Source organism: Mastigoproctus giganteus, chromosome 8 (assembly GCF_048544385.1).
Source record: "Mastigoproctus giganteus isolate SK-2022 chromosome 8, ASM4854438v1, whole genome shotgun sequence".
Taxonomy (NCBI): domain Eukaryota; kingdom Metazoa; phylum Arthropoda; class Arachnida; order Uropygi; family Thelyphonidae; genus Mastigoproctus; species Mastigoproctus giganteus.
The window spans coordinates 24,586,737-24,608,420 of record NC_143582.1 but is presented as its reverse complement, the minus strand read 5'-3'; the positions used below and the strand labels follow the sequence as shown (position 1 = coordinate 24,608,420).

Here is a 21,684-nt window from a genome sequence, read left to right as displayed (position 1 = left end):
GTAACGATGAATTCTAGTTGTTGTTTGATTTTTAGGAGCATTAGCAACTAAGGCCATATTGCTCCGGGGATATGCGGTGGTCATTCCCTGACCTTTCCGCATCCTCCGTATTAGTGATCAAGGGCTCGAACCCCGGTCTAATCAAGAAGCGTGTGCTACGCACTGCTGCTCCTGCCCCCCTGGCTACAGAGGCGCCATGAATTATAGTGAATAATCTCTTGGGGAATACTTTCATTTCGGAGCAGTGCCGGTTCGAGGTACTGGCTAACGGGGCGGTTGCATAGGACGCCATAAACTAAAGAGCACTAAGCGCTCGAAGAAACAAAAAAAAAAAAAAAAAAAAAAAAAGGAATAATACAGGGTGTTGACATTCACCCCGGACGTCGTTTTAACTCGCGCCGATGCAGTTTTAGAGAATATTATCATGAAAATATTAAAAGACGTGCATTTTCATAACTCCTTTAGGTCCCAGAATACTCTCAATTTATTGGGGCATGAATTCCAACGTCCCACAAGTATGTTGGCTCGTGCAGGCGTCACCGCATTAAGTAGTTGCCTGGTATTGGATGGAGACTGATCCTGCCGTTAATAGCTGCTTCAACCTCACCCCATAGATTCTCAATCGTGTTTAAGCAATTCAATGAAGTAACCCTTATGCTCCTAGAGCCATTCCCAAACGATCTGTGCTTTGCGACATGACGCATTATCCTTCTGGAAGTAATCATTACTAGATGAATAAACTGAAGTGTGAAGATGCACAATGTTCAAGTAGTAAGCCGTGGTATTTAGACGTTGGTCTACGGTTTCAGGAAGCGATATTCTTGTCGTCAGTTGCCTTCTCTTCCTCTAACGCTGTCTCAGGCGAGGATAGCATGTTTTTTTTTTTTTTTTTTTTTTTTTGCTTCCGGAAACACGAAAACACGGAAACTAGAGTTTTTCGTCTAGCAAACAGAAAATCGACCACAAAACACACGCAATTTACAGACTGTATATGCGAGATATGGCCTTAGTCGCTTTTGCCCCTAAAACCCTGCAACAACAGCCTCCGACGCTATTACATTGTCTTTAGTGTCTGGAGTGGTGCAGGGAGAGAGAGAGAGAGAGAGAGAGAGAGAGAGAGAGAGAGAGAGCTGCTTCAGATAAAAATGGTATTGTCTCGTGTTTAGTGAGAATCGCATATCTATTTGGAATGCAAGGTCACATGCGTGTTTGGAAAGCCTGGACAAAAGTTATCTAGCCTTCATTAGGGAGTGCGAAACTGTGCAAATACCCGACGCGAAATCGTTTTCTAATTGTGGTCCTCTGCAGAGGCACAGACAAGGTTAACGTTACGACGTTGAAAATCTACCTGATTATGACAATCTGTTTCTAATCGCTAGTGGGCGGATCTATCTATCTTCTCGTACTGACGTTCTTCTAATGCCACCAGAACCCTGGTCCGAGTATCTTACTATATTCATTGTTGCCAACAGCGTCTAACCGTTTGGGCATAACGACCCACACGAATGACGATTTGCTGTGTTCACTATAACCCAAAGATCCGACCCCTTTCAAAGTCCGTCATGAAGTGAAGTTGCCTTACGTTTGTTACAAGGCATTGCAAATTCTTAGACGATCGTTCGTCCAGTGTTTCGTTTGCCTGCTAACGTTTACACTTTTTAGCATCTTTGCATTTCTACATTAGGACAATGAGAGACACGTTATCGGACGTTCTACTGCGCGGATAAGCTCAACGTGCTAATCGTTTACGTCCATGTATGTCACAGTTATGCATGCAAATCTTCTTCCATAATTCTTTCTAGATAGGGCAATTGCAGTAAAGAGCAGTGCATTTATTGTTGGTTGGTACGTTGCTGCCTCATACTTAAAGGTAATGTGTATTCACTTTGAGAAATAAATGGATACTTATTACTAATTAGAACTACTTCACTGAATACTAAGATCTTTAATAAAAACAATTAAGACAATTCGCAAAATTTACATCAGCGCTGCGATGCCAGAAAATTATCCGACTGGTTCTTTTTTTTTTTTTTTTTTCTTTTTCTTTTTTTATTAGGTTGGGCCGGCCGTAGTCTAGTGATAAGCTTGTGTGACAAGTTAGGAGGCGACAGCCTCGAGCATGTATGCTACTACAATACATGCAGAGCCCACCGTGAACTGTGGCGCTAAAAATCCGGCTGCCCTTAATCTGTGAAGTCACAATGAATTTGTAAATTCGGGTCTCGACTTTCTAGAGAATAAGCGAAAATTTTTATTTTTGAAGCAGGGCCACGGCGTGGAAAAGCTTAACGATCTGGAAAAGTGACTCGCTTGCGGCACATCTCCATTGCGATATTTAGCTGTTTTGGACTTCATTTTATTTTCTTGCTTCACGTAGCACATTTTCACAATCCTCTACTAAAGTGCTGTTTTCTTTATTTCAGAGTGGCAGATGAATGCGATATAACTTTTTGTTTTTCCTTTTCTTTTTTTTTTTTTTTTCCAATTCTCTCTGCGGTGTACAAGTCACGCTTTTCGGGACTAGTAGCTCGGACTACCAGTTTGAGTTTGCAACAATCTCAGCGCTAATCAATTGACTTATGAACAATACACCTGCTACAACTACTACCAAACATTAAGATTTTCCAAAAAAACATCTTCCTATTGGTAGCAGTAAACATGATAGACTGCACGTACTCAATTTCTGCCACGTCGAAACCATTTAAAGCAAGTAACGCATTGAAAATTGCTTACAGCAGGTGGAAGGAAAATCCCACGCTTAATTTTTATAAATTATTTTATCCTAGTTTCATATTAATAGTATTTTCAAATTTCTTCTATGTCCATAATTTATTGTTCATATAAAAGTAGCAGTTCTGTACAGGGTTTGAAATGCAAAATTTTACGAAACGGAACGCTCATTAATAAAATGTATTATTTTTAATAATCAAGTACCGAACTGTGTGACGAACTGGAGCGGCTTTTCGGTGAGCTCTGATCTATTCACCCCAGGGGCTCACATCTGGTGAGTATGGGCTTGGCACACCCAGGGTCCTGAGCTGGATATCATCATTTTTCTCTATCTGGGTGATTCCCTTTTACTTCTGACTCTCACCTCTCTCTCTCTCTGGGTAACTTAGAAATTTTTTTTTTGGCTTGTGCAGCATAAGCCTCAAGCTTCCTTGCACCATGTGGCTAATAATAATAATCATATTCAGAGCCCTGGTTCTGAACGAAAATAGAAGCCTTTTTTTTTTTTTTTTTTTTTGCCAAACTGCATAAGTGGCGTGATCAATCATCACTTTTTATCATTCAACATTTTCAAACCTAAAAAGAGAGAGGGACAATCCTAAATACTTAATTACAGTAAATATAAATAACAAGGATCTGCAAAAAAATAAAACAAAATTACATTAATTTCATTCAAATTAAAAAATATATATATTTATTTTTAAATGCCAGATCGCTGAAAGAAAATGTTTCCTATAACCAGTTTTCTGTGCATGATCTGCAGCATTATAAATTATATAAGTCAACGCTCACTCGTGCACACACTGGACATAATACGCACCGGACGTGAAAAAATATTAAGGGTTGGACTGAACAATTCTGAAACTGTTCAGTTTTAGTTTTTAGATTATAATATGATATTTACATGGAGAAAAGTCGCAGAAGATATTAGTAGTGCAAAAAGTAAGCATATATAGCATCAGGTTAAAAAAAAAAAAAACCTACACCACCTGTCCATCCCCTCCATTATTTTTATATTTTAAACGTATGCCATCACATTACCATTTCAAAAGATAACTTTAAGGTTAATTAAAGAAAATATTAGAAACTGAAAGAACCTTACCTGTTCATCGATACCGGTGCACACATAAAGTAGCAGCCCTGTGAGAAAAAGAAAAATGTAATCACTGATAATGATATTAAAGTGAAATACAAGGTGTTATGAAAGAGGATGGGGGATACACATTTTCACGTGAAATATCAGCCATTTATGCCAGCGTTTTTCAAACTTTCTCCCTTTTTTTAGCACTAAATTAAATGTTTTTTTCTGTGTGCCCCTCTTTTTAAGAGACATTGTACATAGTTTTATATGTACATAAAAGTGTGGAATTTTACTGAAGCTGCTAGCTTCAGTAAAAGTTTAGTCTAACGGTTTCGGCCCTCCTAGATAATTTCTGGCTCTTCCCACAGTTTGGGAAATGTTGGTTTGCCTATCTGAAAAATATCCACGTAAATTTTGAAATAGATCTGTTCATGTATGAAAATTGGTACGGTGGCTTTCTGGTCATTCTTTAACATAAAGAAATCATTAGCTGTGATATTATGTTTATTCATTAAGTGCTTTTTATTTAAGCAAAACATAAAATCAAACAGATTGGAATAAACAGTTGGGATTGCTGGAACGAATGACGCCACTCGCAGAACAAATAACGCCCTCTAGGAAAGTTGTATGTCGAATATTCAACGCGAGGTGGGAACGGTGGCTGTAGCTTGTAGGCCATGAACAATGCTGACAGGTTCCAGCTGTCCAGCTTGCGGTGATGCAAGTTCTGAGTGCAGGAAGTGTACCTTTCTTGTCGTATGGACATGTACCGTGCGGACCTAAAAAAAAAAGTCCAGTCTTCTAATGATGTAAGATATTCACACTGGGACAGCGGTCTACTTAAGATCTGCCATGTCTTTGTCGTGCATACACCATTAGTAGACCGGCTGTTGGCCGAGTGGATGAGTTGGGAAGCCTGTCGTCCTGCAATAACCATGAAGAGGTCTCCAGCTGCTCACATAACGAATAATGAATAGAACGTCTAGTGCACTATCATGAGGAGAGTAAATGTTTCCTTAATGGAATCGTCACAGGCGGGTGAAATGTGATCCCCTCATCACAATAACCTGGAGACCAAATGCATGAGGAGTCTATCTCAGCGAAACAATGGAGGAGCATGGAATCTAAATTTCTATGATGACCACTCTTATACCACTTGAATATTAAGATAGTTTTTATCTATTAACTAAATCACTATACATTAAGGTAACGTTTCGAGAACCTTGGCGGAACCCATCCTCAGACCATACATAGGCTGTTGTCAGCCTCCTGCTTGTCAATTCCGACTGCACGTTCTGAGACATTCGACAAGCAGAAGGCTGACAACACCCTATGTATGGGTGCTTACACGTACGTAGAACGCAGGTAGCCGCTTACCTGGAACCAGCAGCGACATGCAGCTGAAGCGTCTCACTGGCTATGAACACATAAAAAGCAGTTGACCAGTGCAAAACTTATCCCGCTGCATACCGAGAAGTTGCACTGGTCAACTGCTTTTTATGTGTTCATAGCCAGTGGGAAGCTTCAGCTGCATGTCACTGTTGGTTCCAGGTAAGCACCCTATGGTCTGAGGGCGGGTTCCGGCAAGGTTCTCGAAACGTTACCTTAATTTATAGCGATTTAGTTAATAGCTAAATGAACCATCTTAATATTCACGCGGTATAAGAGTGGTCATTATAGAAATCTAGGTTCCATGGAAAACCACCACGTAACATCCTTCTTCAACTATAATGGAGGAGCAGTTACGTTGGATCATAAAAGGAAAGCGACTCGGCAGCTTAATACGTCATGATGTTGCTTCGCTACAGTGCTTAACCTCATAATTATGATCCTTGATGTTCACACTCAGCTGCAGTGGTACAGGTTGGAAGTGCTGCAACACCCAGTCTGCAACTGTGACCTATCATACTGCGACCACTATATCTTCGGTCCGTGTCGAGGAAGGCACTCAAAGGTCATTGCTTTCGCTCGGAGACATCACACATTTGTTTTCCCTAGAAGCCAGAAAAATCATATGCCGAGGATATGGCGACTGATGGAACATGTCTTAACACTGATGGCTCTTCCTTTTAACCAAGTGCATTTCTAAAGTGTTCGTTCCAAAAGTCTATGTTTAATTAGAGCGACCGTTATACAGGGCTATCCAATTTTAAAATACAACCCAATTTGCAATACAACACAATTTTATTAAAAAATGAAGGGTTTAATTAAATCCATTACAGAATGTGCTGGAAGTGTTCACCTTGTTCGTAATACTTGTTGACATTCCTTCACTCTGGTAGTACGTTTAATGAAGCTCTACGAAGAATATGTTAATCAGTAGCACCAATACCGTTTTAAATGTTTGATATTTAATACTAAATGTCTCTTGGCATTACAAAAAATAATGTAACGTTCCAAAATAAACACATTCTTCTTGGGTTAAAAAAAATATATATATTCCATATTGATGATATTGTGTGCTCTGTTGTCATACTATGCCCCATTGGCCATTAATCAATGTTATGTACCGTTGGCCCAGTGGGTTGTGTTGTGATAAATGAATTACACTGTATATAGGTTTCCATAATGTAGAACAGTGAGTAATTTTTGATATTATGGCAGTGATGGTGTATAATACTACCACTTTCAGAATAACAGAATTATAAGTTGGGCAGCTGAAAAAAAAAAAAAATAATAATTATAACACTCACCTGTTGAGATTAATTGAACAAATAATGACTTCATCATGTTCAGTCTGTTCTAAATTTATCTTTCTTCTTACTTTCTTTTCTTTTGCTCCCTCTTGTTATAACTCCCCCCGTTTTCCTTGACTCCTGTAAAATTATAATTATTCTAATTAGTCTTGTAATCAGTTGCGTTTGCAAATTAATATTTTAATATCATTATATAAATTAATATCAAAATTTGCGAAACTAATTTCTCTCTTTATTACAATTTATTTCGGCGTATAAGTTAACGTCCATTTTTTGTCTTGAAAATTCGTACTTAATGATAAATTCACCATATAAGTTAACCTTTTTTACAGTTATTTTTCGCTAAGCTAAGAAAGTTAAGAAAGAAAATTAAGCTAAGCTATACATACGATCTAGTTATTACATTACAGCACATAAGGACTCCTTAAAATATCAAGAGTTATTTTTCGCATAATAGTGTAATACAATAAAATCTGCATTAATAACCACTAGCTACTTTTTAAATCCAGTTATTTCTGCTCCTCCTTTTAAAGGTTTGAATTGTGACACTTTATTACTACACAGTACACAGTAAATACACTACACAGTAAACTGTGAAGAAAGTGGCAAGCACATACAGTATTCCCTTTTGTAGACGTTCAAGAAACCAAAAACCCACAGAACAGGAGATGACGTGATGTTGCCTATTAATAATATTAATACTAATTGGAGGCTTTGATAAAGTTACTGAGACATTCTCCGTTGCCTGTTTAGTACTGTACTACAACTGGTCTCTCTGTAAATAATTCCTCAATATGGAAGCGCGTTTGCTATTAGAAATTGATAATCTTGAAATTGATAATCTTGATAATCTTAAGAAATTGATAATCTTAAGCTGCAAACATAATTCCTGACAAATTTCATGATGTGTTTTCTACTGATAAAGAAGATGAAGAAAACTCTTTGTGTTTAGAAAGCGAGCAGTAATGTATATTTGTGTAAAAATATATATGTAAAAATATATGTATATGTGATGAGTAATTATAATAATGTTAAATGATAAGCAATTGCCTTTGAATTCAAGTTAAGAATTGCAAAGATACTCCATTAAAACTACATTTAGTCTATGAATTTCTTTTTAGTGCTTTCGCACTCGTTTGCTCCTATTGCCTTCGCCATGTCTATCCGTCTGTTTGTCCCTTCTTCCGCCCATCCGCACGTAATAGCATAATTCCCAATTTTTATGAAATTTTATATTTGGGCCTTTTAAAAATATTTGCCGAGCCATTCTGTATTCATAAAATTGGACAAATAGAAATCCAGCAATTATTATTTATTTTTTCATACAATTTGTATGTAAAAAAATTCATAGATTAAATGTAGTTTTAATGGATTTGTTAGCTTTATACAGTCCGTGAACCCTTCTCGTGTATTATTATGTAAGGCTCGTGAACATTGTGTTGCTTGTGTAGAGATACATACAGTATGTATGTATCTCTACACATAGAGAAGAGAGAATTAAAAAAAAAAAAAGGATAAGCGGGCGAAGAACAAAAAATATGGATTTGTAATTAAACCGAACGCAAAGTTTAGAGAACGTAAACCATAGTGTTTTACAAAGTGTTCTATAAAATTATAATCTTAGTAATTAACTGAGAACGAGATAACCTAATATGGTCTTGTGGAGTCGATACCACGCTGGGTGTAAGCGGTTTTTACTGCGAAAGGCGGCCCAACACTATTAGGTAGTTGTTCATAATGTTTTGGCTCATAAGTGTATATATGCGAACGTGCCTAAAAAGGAGCCGAATAATGATCAAGTTGTCATTCCCAAACATTACTGTCAGTTACAGGTGTAGGATATCGTGTTAATGAGCCATTAAAAAATAATTCGCGTTCTGTGTATTGAATAAGTGTTTTTCTGGGAACCATCCTCTGACTCCTACAGATAAAATAGAAAATAATTATAATAATAATAACGCTTTCGCTATTAAGAAAATGGATCAAGACAGCACGGGGTGCCATTTCTTTCAATTCAATAGTAAAAGGGCACAAGAAGTACTCCAAAAATTAAGTTGTTGGGGAGACAGAAGTTGTACGAAGTTGTTCTTCAAGTGAAAGAAATAGTCATTGAATTTTATTGCAAATAGCAATCAGTGATAGATCGTGAATAAAAATTACATTAAAATGGAAATACTACTACAATTAATAAAAGAAACTATTAATATTACTTTATTTACCATTAATATTGTTTTTGTTTTTTTGGTAGTTGTTGGCGCATCGGCTTCTGTGGCCATAATGCACGCACCTCCCAACGTTTTTGTAGTACTTTGATCCAAGCCCGAGGCGGGATTCGTATCCGCGACCTTTGGGTTGCCAGGTAGACACTTTACCCACCCGGCTAGCCCGGTCGGCATTAATATTGTCATACTTTAATATTTGCCTTTAAAATTAATTTTCTGTTTTAAAAATGTCACTTTTACAAAAGATTCATATATATAAAAAAAAAAAAGATGGGGTTATTTTTGACGGTCAGCTTATATTTATGATGGGTTGCTAATCGGACAAATACGGTAATTAGGTTAAGAATAGTGGAACTATGGAGAGAAAATGTCCAGGTTTACTGAAAGAAATTTCACTGTGTTTTAATTATACCGTAATATAATCATGCCTCTACCTACGTTTAACAATGGTCAAGGACTTATGATTAGCAGCGATAGTGAAAAAATAAAATTATTTACAATAAAAATATTAACGTGTCCCATGTTAATTAGTGAAAGGTTTTAAGCTTATCAGAAACTTAGGTTATACTGCGCGTATATAATATGTTTGTAAATTGTGTGTTCTGTGGTCGATTTGCTGTTTGCTGGACGAAAAATCCGAGGCTCCGGTAGGAAGAACCATGTTACCCTTACCTGAGATTACTAACTCAGCCACATTATTAAAAAGACTTATAAAAATTCCTGACGGGATTCGAATTGCGGTCATTTCCACCCAATGTAGGGAGGACGGTGATTATAACCATTGTGCTACCTACGGGGGCAGCGTTTCCCAAACCAAATTCTTTGGATTAATAAAATGGAAAATGCTTATAATATATAATTGTGTAACAAAATGCAAAGAAGTATTAAGTTCGTTTCCTTTTTACTTGATGTCATTGTTAATTTTTGATTTATGATTAAAATTGTGACCTAATTTAACACTTCGTTAAACAAGAAGAGAATTCCTACTTCTCAGCTGGAATGCCTTTTAATCCTTCGCAGTTCCTCTGTTTTCTCGTTTTGCATAATGTGCTAATTAACTTGTGGGCAATACACTTAAGAATGTATGGCTCCATATTTTTCCTTGTGTTTCTCTTGTGCTACAGATTCTTTATCTATTCTCACATCTTTTTGATTTTTTTTTTCCTTTTTCGTTCTTGTGTTGGTAATTATTTAATTATTCAGATGCATTTTCTTTAATTATGTTTACACGGTTGTCCTATTCTTATTGAGCCTAACCCCGTAGACTCTCTCTCTCTTCGCCCCCCCCCCCCATTACCTACATTCACCAGACCATCATATCACGTCTCTGAGTGCCCAGTTTTGGATGAGTAATGCAATGCTTCCTTAACTAGTGTGCTGTTTGTGATGCAATGTAGGTACCCTGAAGTTTTATGTGGGTGAGGACGAAGCTCGGAATATGCGGTTATTTTTAACCTCTAATATAATATCCGTTGTTTTTAGTAAAATGGGACTCACTTTGGCCATTAGCACATGGATTCCCCATACTCTCTAAACTGTGTTTTCAATTTCTCGCTCGGTTAACGGGACTCGAACTTGAGTGATTAATTAGTAGGTCGCATCATTGGTGTTATACTTGAATGTTGGCTGATATGTTTCCTGTTACTGGGAGTTTTGAGCACATTGGCTACTTGGTCATATTGTGCTATTTCTCGTGGTAATTATGTCATATGGTCTTTTAACGAGAATTATGTCTGTACGAGTCTTGTGTCTACAAACGGATTTTACGTAGGCCGAAAAGTTCATGGAAACGAAAAAAAAAAACCTTACCCCTGTTTGACCGCCTGAGATCGGCTAACTACATCTCCGATTGAAAAGGCTTTTAAGAATTTCTCCAGTCTTCGAAGGGATTCGAACCCGGACCTCTTCAAACGAGTAACGAGCTCACTTGTCACTCTTTTAGTGATGTTTGGAAGTTAGAGAAACGGAACATACAACCAGGACTCTTAAGCACTGTTATTAACAAACAGTATGTGAGTACATGTATATTGTAAGCGTTTCCTGTCCGATAAGGGCGTTTATACATTCGTCATCGCAGTAGCACAGTGGTTACGAACGCTGTTCTTTCACTCCGTGTGGAAAAAGCCTTTGTTCGAGTTTGTGTTCCATCTAGATAAGACAAACTTTTATGGGATTTCTTGACGTCGTGATCGAGTTAAACTGTCTCGGATGAGGTTTGTGTATATTTTTTTTATCCCGGAAACTGGGTTTACATGCAGTATAAAGATATGAAGACATTTCATTTAAAACAATTGTTTTGAATGAAATGTTGTATCATTGTTTGTTAACATTTCTTGTTGTGGATTCCAATATAAATAAATAAATAAATTTTCTGTTTATACTCCTGGACGACCACACTGATCAGAGGAGTTCTCAAGGTAGAGAGAATACAAAAAACAGCACCGTATTCAGCAGTCACGGGCTTGAAACCCGGGTCATTCAAGGCACGTGTACATATGCACCCACGCGAATGACTACTCGGCTACGGCGGCCTCCTCTAATGATGTCGACACTACTGTATCCGAACGTTAAGACTACGAAATGACTATACTTATGGATGGCGACCATCATCTGGTTTTCCTTTATCCTAATGTGGTCTTACTTCCTTGTACTCCTCTGTTTTGTTGTTAGCCCCTTAGAGGACCATATTTTGCAGACCACCTTGCTTCTCGGGGACGGGATTTATATATATAACTTTTCTTTTTTTTTGCTGGCCTTTAGCCTTATACTAAAGGTAGGATCTTGCTGGTGCCCAGGTTTGGAATTGCTGGCATCCGCTGGTCTTGCACTCCACTAATGGATGCCAGATTTTTTTTTTTTTTTTTTATATTAAAGAATGATCCCAAACTCGCTTTGGGCTTTTTTAATTCTTTGATACCACTGTATTTATACTTTTGTTGCATTTATACTTTAAGTACGAAATAGTTGTGGGCCAGCACGGTTCAAGCCTAATTTTGGCCCACTTCCTTGTGGTGTAGACGGATACTGGGCAGGCTTTCCAGGTGATTGCCTTCCTAGTGGCGAAGGGGTCAAAAACAACTGAACAACACAAAACACACAGCATAAACAAAACATCACATTTCTGGCCGTTTTATAGAGTTTCTATATCATCAGAGTGTACAACGCGGAGCTGAACTAACGTTCTCGAGCCGCCCACATAAGATAATATGTGTCTACATACATATACAGTACCACATTTCAGAACCAGAATGAGGGTGTCGCGACTGAGGAACCACCTTCCTCGAGTTGAAGGCCTAAAGAAGCTCAGTAATTAAGCGGTTTAATGATGGTGAGTTCGTAGCTTATAATTAACTAAGGAGAGGGGACCGCAATTTCCATTAACTGCCTCAGACTCTGATACACCTAGTTCTGACTCCACAAGGTTTCATTGACCTATATCAGTTGTTGCAAACTATTAAATTTTTTTCGTCATTTATACTTTAACTTTTGTCCACCAGTGTACTTAACTTCTTACCTGCCATAGTCATAAATCAGTGTTAATTATCAATATTTAATTTTGTTTTAATATAAATTCCCTGCAGTTCAAATAATATCTATTGAATGCAATGATATCAATTTTCTTAATGCCCAAAATACCATTTTCGTAAATACGACTATGCTTATATTTAGAAACAAGTTAGTTAATGTACGCAGTGCGTTACATTTCAGGGGCGTTCGAATTTTTTTTAAAATTAAACGATTATTTTTTCATTTTCTGTAATTAACAGAAATGATAAGTAAATATAGTTATGTCCTTATCAGTTAATTATTAAGATTATAACTTTATAGAATAGTTAATAAAACACTATAGTTTTACGCTCTAAACTTGGCCATTTAGTTTTAATTACAACTGTATTATAATATAATATTTATTATTCTCCTCCCGTATTACTCTTTTTTTTAAGTGTTTTTTCTATCTCTTATAGGTGACATCACGTTTGCGAGTCTTGCGTAACAATGCACGCGAAGCATGCACGGAGTGGTTGAAGCTAACAATACTGCATTAAAACTACATTTAAACTTTAACTTTTGTCCACCAGTGTACTTAACTTCTTAACTGAAAACTACATTCCCTACAAATTGTATGGGAAAAAGAAATAATTGCCGGATTTCTATTTGTATGATTTTAATAAAATTTGTCTTGGCTCGACAAATATTTCTAACAAGCGCAAATACAATTTTATGAAGATTCGTGCCTCTGGGAGCCATCTGTTTACATGCAACGGATGGACATGGTGAAGACAATAGGTGCTTAGCATAATATATATGCGAATGCGCGTAAAGTAAGGCGAACGCTTCCCATTTGTAGGAAAGTGAGTAATGAAGCCACTGGCAATCCAATCGCTGCATTCATACTGATGCAATGCAGATAGCTTTTAAAAACATTAAGCAGGGTTTTTTTCCCACTTTTTAATATAATAAGTTAATAGTGCATTTAGAGTAGAGTCGTTAGCTAGATATATATAGAATCAAACACTAAATAGATCAGAAGTGGTAAGGATTTAATACAAGCTATACAATGCAATATTTGTAGGCCATGATACTGAATGGACTGTATGCCATCATCTAAACTAAACAGCAATAAATAACTAATGACAAATAAATAATAGTTTATATTCTAAGTGTTGATAATCCTGCAGGACTAACTATACTGATAAGGGCACTACATATACTGATACAGCCCAAGAAGAGGTTAACAGACCACATTTTCAATACAAAGAAAAGTACGGAAGTCGCCATTCGTCTGTTGAAGGGCGTTGCTTCTACTCCGATTTTTTGACTATTATAAAAGCTTAAGACACTTAATAGAAGTTAAAGTGATATCATTCGGGAAGCTTGTGTGGGTATGCATAAAACAATCGGATCTATTTTGAGATGAGTGAATATTTCCTCTTGCGAAGTTCTAATCGCTAAACTAAATCACATTCTCCGTTTACATCTTACCATGCTGAAAGAGTGTTAACCATCAACTGATAATGCTCGAAAACTGACCCGTATGTATTATTAATAGCTTGATTTTAAAATAAGTATTTTCGTGGTTCTTATCTCTGAATTGTGTCTTGTACGAAGTGACAAGGATGTTAAAGCCTGCGTTTCAAGATATTTGTTGCTTTTTTTTTTTTTTTTTTTTGGAGGAAGGAATAGGGTGGGGATAGGGGTCTGTCATGTAGTAGGGTGAACAGCTTGAAATTTATTTCACTACTCAAGCTGATATTGTAATAAAGATTACGATGGAACTAAAGAATGGATAAAAAAGTTGTTTCGCGAGATTATTGCAGCATCTCTAATAAAGCGCCTTTTCCGAACAACACGATGTTAGCTGGCCTATTTCAAGAAGAGGAATCTTTCCATAAACCGGTTAAGTTACCACTGCAGCTTAGGTTATTGACTCTGAGCCATTGCTTTTTCTTCGGTATACACTTCCTTATATTTCTAATGTCAACTGTAGATGAAACCAGCTTGATGAAGAATGAAGCTGGGTGTCGAGACAGGTAACCGTTTTACCATTCTGTTGTATCGGTCATCTTTTCAAAGTAATTGCTGAACCGGAAATGTTATACGGAAGAAACTTGATTGCGTTATGGCCCGCATTAGAACCAAGAATTAAAGACGTTCTCATTTAGACTCTACAGGCAGTTCAAACTACCATTATCTCTTGATCTTTTGTCTACTCAATAAAAGAACAAAGAACGTTCAGAATCAGTTCTAATGGTAATATCTGTATACCGCCTACGTGGAAACAAAAAAAGCTGAGAAAAGGCATTTTCATAGCAGCGGGAAGCTGTCAAAGTTAGAATTTATCCTTTTTGCGCTACAGGAATTTGAAATTAATGATTTATCACTTCCGATAGACATTCACTACTGTGAGTACTCGTTCTCCACCTGAGTGAGGATAAATAAATTTTCTGTTTATACTCCGGGACGACCAAATGATCAGAGGAGTTCACAAGATAGACAGAATGCAAGAAACAGCACCGTATTCAGCAGTCACAGGCTTGAACCCCGGTCACTCAAGGCACGTGTACTTATGCACCCGCGCGCCTGACCACTAGGCTACGGCGGGATAAGGGGCTTGAACAAGTCTTTCAAAGTTTCGTATACGAAAATTTGGTTTTTAAAGGTCTATTTACACATCTACCTAAAGCTGTTTAAGTCACAGTGTTTTTGATGTTTAAAATCACGACGAATGTTTTATATAATTTGAAGAATTTGATTTTGATCACATTTGATTCAGATACAAGATGTGTGCCGCTGATTATTTCGGAAAAACCTGAAACTCCGATGCTTCATTGGCAGAAAAGGCAAAGTTGACCATAGAATATGGTCGGTATATTCAGTTATCATACAAGACCATGGAATACAATTACGCCATGTGACCGTAGTTGCCTTGGCGCAAAATCATTCGGCCAGCGATAGGCTGTATGCTGAAAATATTATGTCAGACGAAGCAATTTAATCTATAAACGTGCTGTATTTGGGCTGCTTATAATTTCCAACGCCACTAATTCGACATGATCTTCTGCTTGTCGCCCGATTACGGAACGCGTTGCAAATCATGCGGAACCAAGTGTACTAGCGCCCGGGGCGTAACATTAAATATGCGTCCGCTCTTCCCAATTATAGGATGCCCTCAGCTTTATTTTTATATGGATTGTTACGTTCCTGATTTTGTGGTGCCTAGGCAAGGTGCTTAACTCTTCTTTCCCCCAGCACCTTGTACCGTCACTGATGCTGGTTGTACCGTTTTGAACATCTACACGTAAAGATGTAAGTTAGGATCTTTTGTAGACTTTCAAATACGATAGGTTTAAATACTTTAAACTTCCCTTCATGAAAACTGATTTAATGTGGTAGGCCTGTATTACACAAACCACTTTTATAGAATACTAGTGTGCCATGGTTCAGAATATGCTAACTGGGGAAAACGTTTTTATTCGTCTTTACGTTTCCGTATGCTACACAACGGATTTATCGATCCTAGGTTGAAGTCGTTAATTCGAACCACTAACCAGAGTTAAAGAAGACAGTAACACCTACTTCAGGCTTGACGTAGCCGAGTGGTCATGGGCGAGAGTGCATAGCACGCGTTCCTTGAGTGGACCGGAGTTCCAGCCCGTGACTACTAAATACGATAAATATTTGTATTGACTATTTGATTGTAAACTCTACTGACTTGGTTGTCGTGCCGGAGTATAAACAGAAAATTTATTTTCTTCCACGAGGTTCAAACGCATCCCTAATTAAATACGAATGTGTTTGGAAATGCTAATAACAAAGTTATAGGATTATCTGGACCATTATTGAGCAGATTAATACTATTACAGTATATGTTTTATGTTACCGAGAAAGTATATAATCCCGTCATATGCACTGCCTGATTATTTCAAGCGAACTATGAAATACATGTTTTCATTTATTTATTATACACTTTGTCTTGAATTCTTAGATTGTTTTAAAGGATGTCAATCCAATGCGGACGTTGAAGTGCATCAGGCCGTGTGTGATTAGTGTCAAAAATGAATCCATCAATGGATTCATTTTTACAAATCCTTAGAAAATGGATCACTAAAATTACCACCAGATGCAAAGCTTTCTCACACTGACTCTTCGTATCAAATTCTGTTACGTCTTTTTTATACAGATAATAGTATGAAACTTGTAGGTTATGGTAACTTTTCAGTTCTTGATCCTCCAAAGCTCTTTCATTGAAAAGAAGATTAATCAGTTGTTTGCATCCATATTTCGCCTCGGGCCATATCGTACCTGTTCATGGTTTACCTATGACTAATTCTACATGTTATTATGATCAGAGACAATTATAAAAATTTGTGTTTCAAGTAGTTAAACAGTTCTTCGAGATTTGCATCATTTTCAAGAATATGTGATAAATTTAAGGATTCTTGCAAGTTCCCGGGAGGGAGAAAAAGTAGATTGAATGGCAGTGATTTCACTTAAGAAGTCTGGGTAGAAAGCTTGTGGTATTATGAAGTTCATGAATGCTTTAAAGCATTCTTGAACTCTACTAACAAAGAGAGATCGATTTAGCCTTGTCCTGATTCAGCGTTCCAGTTCATCCAAAAAAATATTCAGCTGGGTTGAGGTCGTAGCTCTGTTATTCTCTTCAAACTAGGAGTTCACAATTCTTGCTTTGTTACACGGAGCTTAGTCGTGTTGCAAGGTCTACGAGCTAGTGTCAACATGATTCCGTACACAACAGCCAGTGGAGACAAGGAACCCACGTCTCCCCCTTCTCCCAGCTTCTCACTCGGGACAACAAAATATGTTAGAAAACGTTATCGAGGCATACTCCATACCCAAACGTATCCATCTGACTAGAAGAACGTGTAGCGGAATTCATCGCTCCACAAAACCAATTATTATTGATTTACAGTCTAGGTTCCGAGTGCCTTGCGCTATGATACTAGTCGACGGTGTGTATTTGATTTGTTATCAAAGGCTGCAGTTCTTCTTTGAAAATTTAGGCCATGCGGCTTTTATGTGTCGTAAAACCACGTACAGATTTGTCTATGGTCGGTACGTCTGCTCCTGTCAGTCAATATTTTACACCTATTTAGGCTTAAAATACTGTTCTTTTCTTGGGCTTAGTGTCACCTGTTGACTTCCATTTCATCAGCATATTGCCATTTTTCGCCTTGGGAATGTTTAATTCTTAAGTAAACAGCACGCTCAGATAATTTCTGCCACACGGTGTCCAACTATCATTCCCTTTGAAACTTAGCCCTTCCCTCATATTCACCGTTCAGCGTACACATTTGAAATAAGTTCTCGAAAAATATCTTGACCTATAAAGGTGATCGACGCTTAGCTGATCACCTTTATAGGCCAAAATATTTGTACATTTCGTAGGCACACACACACAATTTCCTGTAATAGGGCTGTTCCAGTACTTTTGGTAGGATAGTGTAAAAGATATTGCTTCATTACCCAGCTCCAGCTTCTGCTCATTTTCAACCACGTACTTCACTGTGATTGTGGAAACAGCATAATGTCAGATTGGCATTTGAACCATGTCTGTTTATGCCAGCCTCCTGGAGTTTTTTCCTTAGATGGTTGATATTGGCCTCTAGGAGGTAATAATCTGTGCTGATAAGACAGACTGTTCAAGGTATTCATCGAGGCAGTTCAGGATTTCACTGATACAAGTAGTGATGATCTGCTGATGGACTATTCGTAGGTTTTAATTCAGAAAGTAATTTCTGTATCATGGTTTATGATTGTGATACCGAAAATTTTCCATTTTTTCTGTATTTTTTAGAAGCAAAACTGTAGTCTTTGAGTTCATCAATTAAGGACGCCGCAATTATATCGATTTTGGGTCTCATCATGTCACTATTTCGGTTTCCTCTTTCCACAAACCTCTGCCATTTCTGGACGACGATCCCTTCCCCCACCTCTCATAATAAATCACAACGCCTCGTTATTAAAGCTGCGAGCCATCATTACCATGTTGTTACTATTTACTCAATACGTAACAGATCGACATTAGTGTCTTACTCTTCTGTAATGTGTTGTATAACATTTTCTATGTATAAACGTCAGTCACTAAAGGCAGAAGATACGAGCTTACACGATGAAATTTTGCTCCACTGTGTGACTGTCCTATATACAACCGGAGTTATTCAGAAAGTGAAGGTAATTAATCACTGTTGTCTGTCCTATTTCTCTAAGAGGTCAAAAGGCTGGAAGAGAAAGATACAAGGAAAACAAAGAATGCGAGAGGTAGAAACACTATGACATCCTTTAAACAACGCTAGTACCCAAAGAACGGCAAGGAAGAGAACAATTGACACATTTTTCCAGAGACGAAACTATAATTTTTGCCCCCCCCCCCACCAAGATTGTCAAATGTCCTTCGTTGCCGAGTTCCCCCTAGCTATTCGGGTTCCGCCGCTGTGCACTAAAAGCATCACATCTCGAAGCAGAATTACCTAACTAACGTTGTCATAGTTTTGTTATTAGTGGTTATTCCAGCTGAAAAGTAACCAAATAGCAGAAAAATACTGCATTTTACGTCTAGTTTGAAAGTCATTGCATTAATTTAACTCTAAGGATATTTGGAGTTTAATAAGTTTTAAAATGCAGATTATTAATTATTGTAATTTCAGTAGAACTTTTAAGATTCTTTAATTTTCTTGTTCATCCAACCCTTTTATGTAAGGCATGCTTAGTAGTTGTCTGAAAAGAAACGAAAAGTGTGAGTCCTTTTAACTTGTCAAAATGGATGCTGCTCTTTCACTGCATAGCAGTCAGAAATTCTGCTATATAATCGCTAAAGAATTTTAATATACTGTATGTGTTGAGAAATGGATATTATGTGGTTGTTAATAACAAAATCAAATAACAGTAATTAAACAATGTTAATTGTTATTAAATGAATTTTATTTGGTACAAAATGTTACAGTTTACAATAAGTAAGCCAAACTCCCACATAATAAAATTAATTGAACTGGCGATATATCTGGTTCCGTATTGAATCCTATCATCAGGTCTAAACAAGTAAGAAACAAAATTTACATTAAAAAAAAGGTTTTTTTTTTTTTTTTTTTTTGTTTTCTGTATACAGTTTATTTCTCGTTTTCATTTTTTTCCTATTTTATACCTGATGACAGGATTCGATATGGAACCAGAAAGTCGCAAGTTGTTCAGTTAGTTTTATTGTGTGGGAGTGTAGTCTATTTATTGTAAGCTGTAACGCTTTGTACACGATAAAATTTATTTAATTACAGCGAATTATTTGATTTTTTGTAATAAAATAAAATTTATTTGATTTTTTGTAATAAAATAATTTATTTGATTAAAATATCTAATTTATTTGATTATTTGTATTTCACGTTGATTTGGTATATAACTATCACGTACAAAGGTTAGTACAAGAGGGCGAGTGCGGTAGCACACGCTCTTTGAGTGGACCGGGTTCGAGCCCGTGACTGTTAAATACGATTAACAATTTGTATTGATTGATTTATTGTAAACTCTACTGACCTGGTGGTCGTGCCGGAGTATAAACAAGAAAATTTTTTTAATCAATCCCGCTATTGAGCCTTTCTTTCTTCGTTCCTTTTGGCCTCTTACAGAAATATTACAAACATCAGTAATTAATTTTATTCGGTAGATAGCGAATGCCACTGACTAGGCTTCCTCCTTTATTTTAAGACAGAGTTTTAGCAAATTATTCTGATATATAATTATGAAATGTGTTATATTTCTTGGTTCGCTTCCTACCAAGAGAATCTTCTAAAAAGTAATTTTTTTCTGGCAAAAAGTATGCTTATCAATTGCTAAAACAGATAATAAATTTCTCCTGTCTCCTCATGCCATTCCTGAAATCTTTCTCTATCCTTCCATTTTTTTTTTTTTTTTAATTATCAAAATAATCTTACCATCTCGAGTCTAAACAGTTTCCTCTGCCTTGTGATTGATTACGTTCGACAGTCAATTATTGTTATTTATTTATTATTTATTTTTTATAAATATATTTTGCCTTATTAATATATTGACATATACTATGCATCTACGATTCATAGTATATGTGAGCACATTAATTCAAATATCTTTTCTTGTAATTATATTCATGTAGTGCAGTCACAGACTGAATCTACATCCGCTTTACGTATGGAAAGGGAGGATTTGTAATTCCTACAGATTACAAACTGCATTAGGAGGAAGCCAGGAAAGCCAGGGCGATGTTTCTTCAAATAAGCATGTTTTTTATGCGCAGAAGGGGGAAATACTTATTCCAAGAGGAGAACTCCTGGGTACCTCCTAAATTTAATACAACATTAAAGTGCCGTCTAGGAAAAATAAAATTAAATAAAAATAAACAACAATCCTATAAATCACATTCTACTTGGCTATCGAATGAAGATCACGAGGAAGGAAGATCCACCTACCCAAGACAAGTTCAAAAGTGGCTTTGGTATCCAGAATACCTCTGATTACAGTTATTTTCTTTTCATGCTGTCACCTTCTCAGCAAATATCAGTGCCTTTCGTTGTTTTGTTTTTCATAGAAACATTCGCATTCTTCCTTTCCACCGCGTTGATCCAACAGGCTGTAATTTTAGAAAGTTGTTCCTTGATGTCAAAGGGGGTGTTAAATGTGTAAAGGTTTCATACAAGTAAACACCCGACATTTTAGCACTCCCTCGTACGGGTGGATATCACGACTAGCCCGACGACCTGTTAATTCAAAAGTAAAGCCTACATCAGTTGTTGTAACGTTACCGAATGAAGTGAGGAATATCTAAAGTTAGCTGGCTGCCCGTTGAAAAATAAGGCATAATGGGGTGGGGGTGAAATACTGGATTTTTAAACATGCTTGCTGCTTTAATATATAGTTATTACGCCCTTTTTTTTGTCTTCTTTCTTTTCCTTTGCCAACTGCCCTTATGAAAAGAATAACAAGATTTTTCTACTTTTCGTAAAAAGAAAGGTTTCATGAAAATAGTTCAAAAAGCGGTTTATATTACGTATATATTTCAGATCCGCGATAGGCATATAACTAGGATGACCACACGTCTCTTTTGTTGGAAACATCCTGATTTTGAACGTATGTCCCAGTGTTCCTCAAAAACGCTTTGAGGACGCCGTTTTTCACGTGAAGCTATTTTTCTTAAATAAAATATTCGTGGTTAAGATTAATGTATAACTTTATTTATTTAACGCTCGATTAACATTATCGTAATAAACACAACAGGCGTGCATCCAAAAATTTTACATACAATAAAAAAGGCTCAATTTTGCGTCTCAAATATTGTGGAAGCGTTTGAAGCCAGAGGGGTGTACAAATACATGCCTTTGGGTGACCGTGGTTCAGATCTACGCGGATACTAAATACGGTGCTGTTCTTGTATTTTCTTTGTCTTGTAAACTCCTCTGACTTTATGTGATCGTCC

The 21,684-nt window shown here is 36.9% G+C and overlaps 1 protein-coding gene across 1 annotated transcript in view; it reads right to left on the bottom strand.

The window, feature by feature from the left end:
• The window catches only part of LOC150081373 (uncharacterized), a 59,252-nt gene that overhangs the window by 23,690 nt on the left and 13,878 nt on the right, over positions 1 to 21,684 (bottom strand). The window contains exons 2-3 of the mRNA XM_090379225.1: positions 6,505 to 6,627; positions 3,833 to 3,870 (exon numbers count right to left, since the gene is read on the bottom strand). Coding sequence (XP_090235351.1) covers positions 3,833 to 3,870; positions 6,505 to 6,541 — 75 coding nt within the window. The 5' untranslated portion in view covers positions 6,542 to 6,627. The remainder of the gene's footprint in view (positions 1 to 3,832; positions 3,871 to 6,504; positions 6,628 to 21,684) is intronic.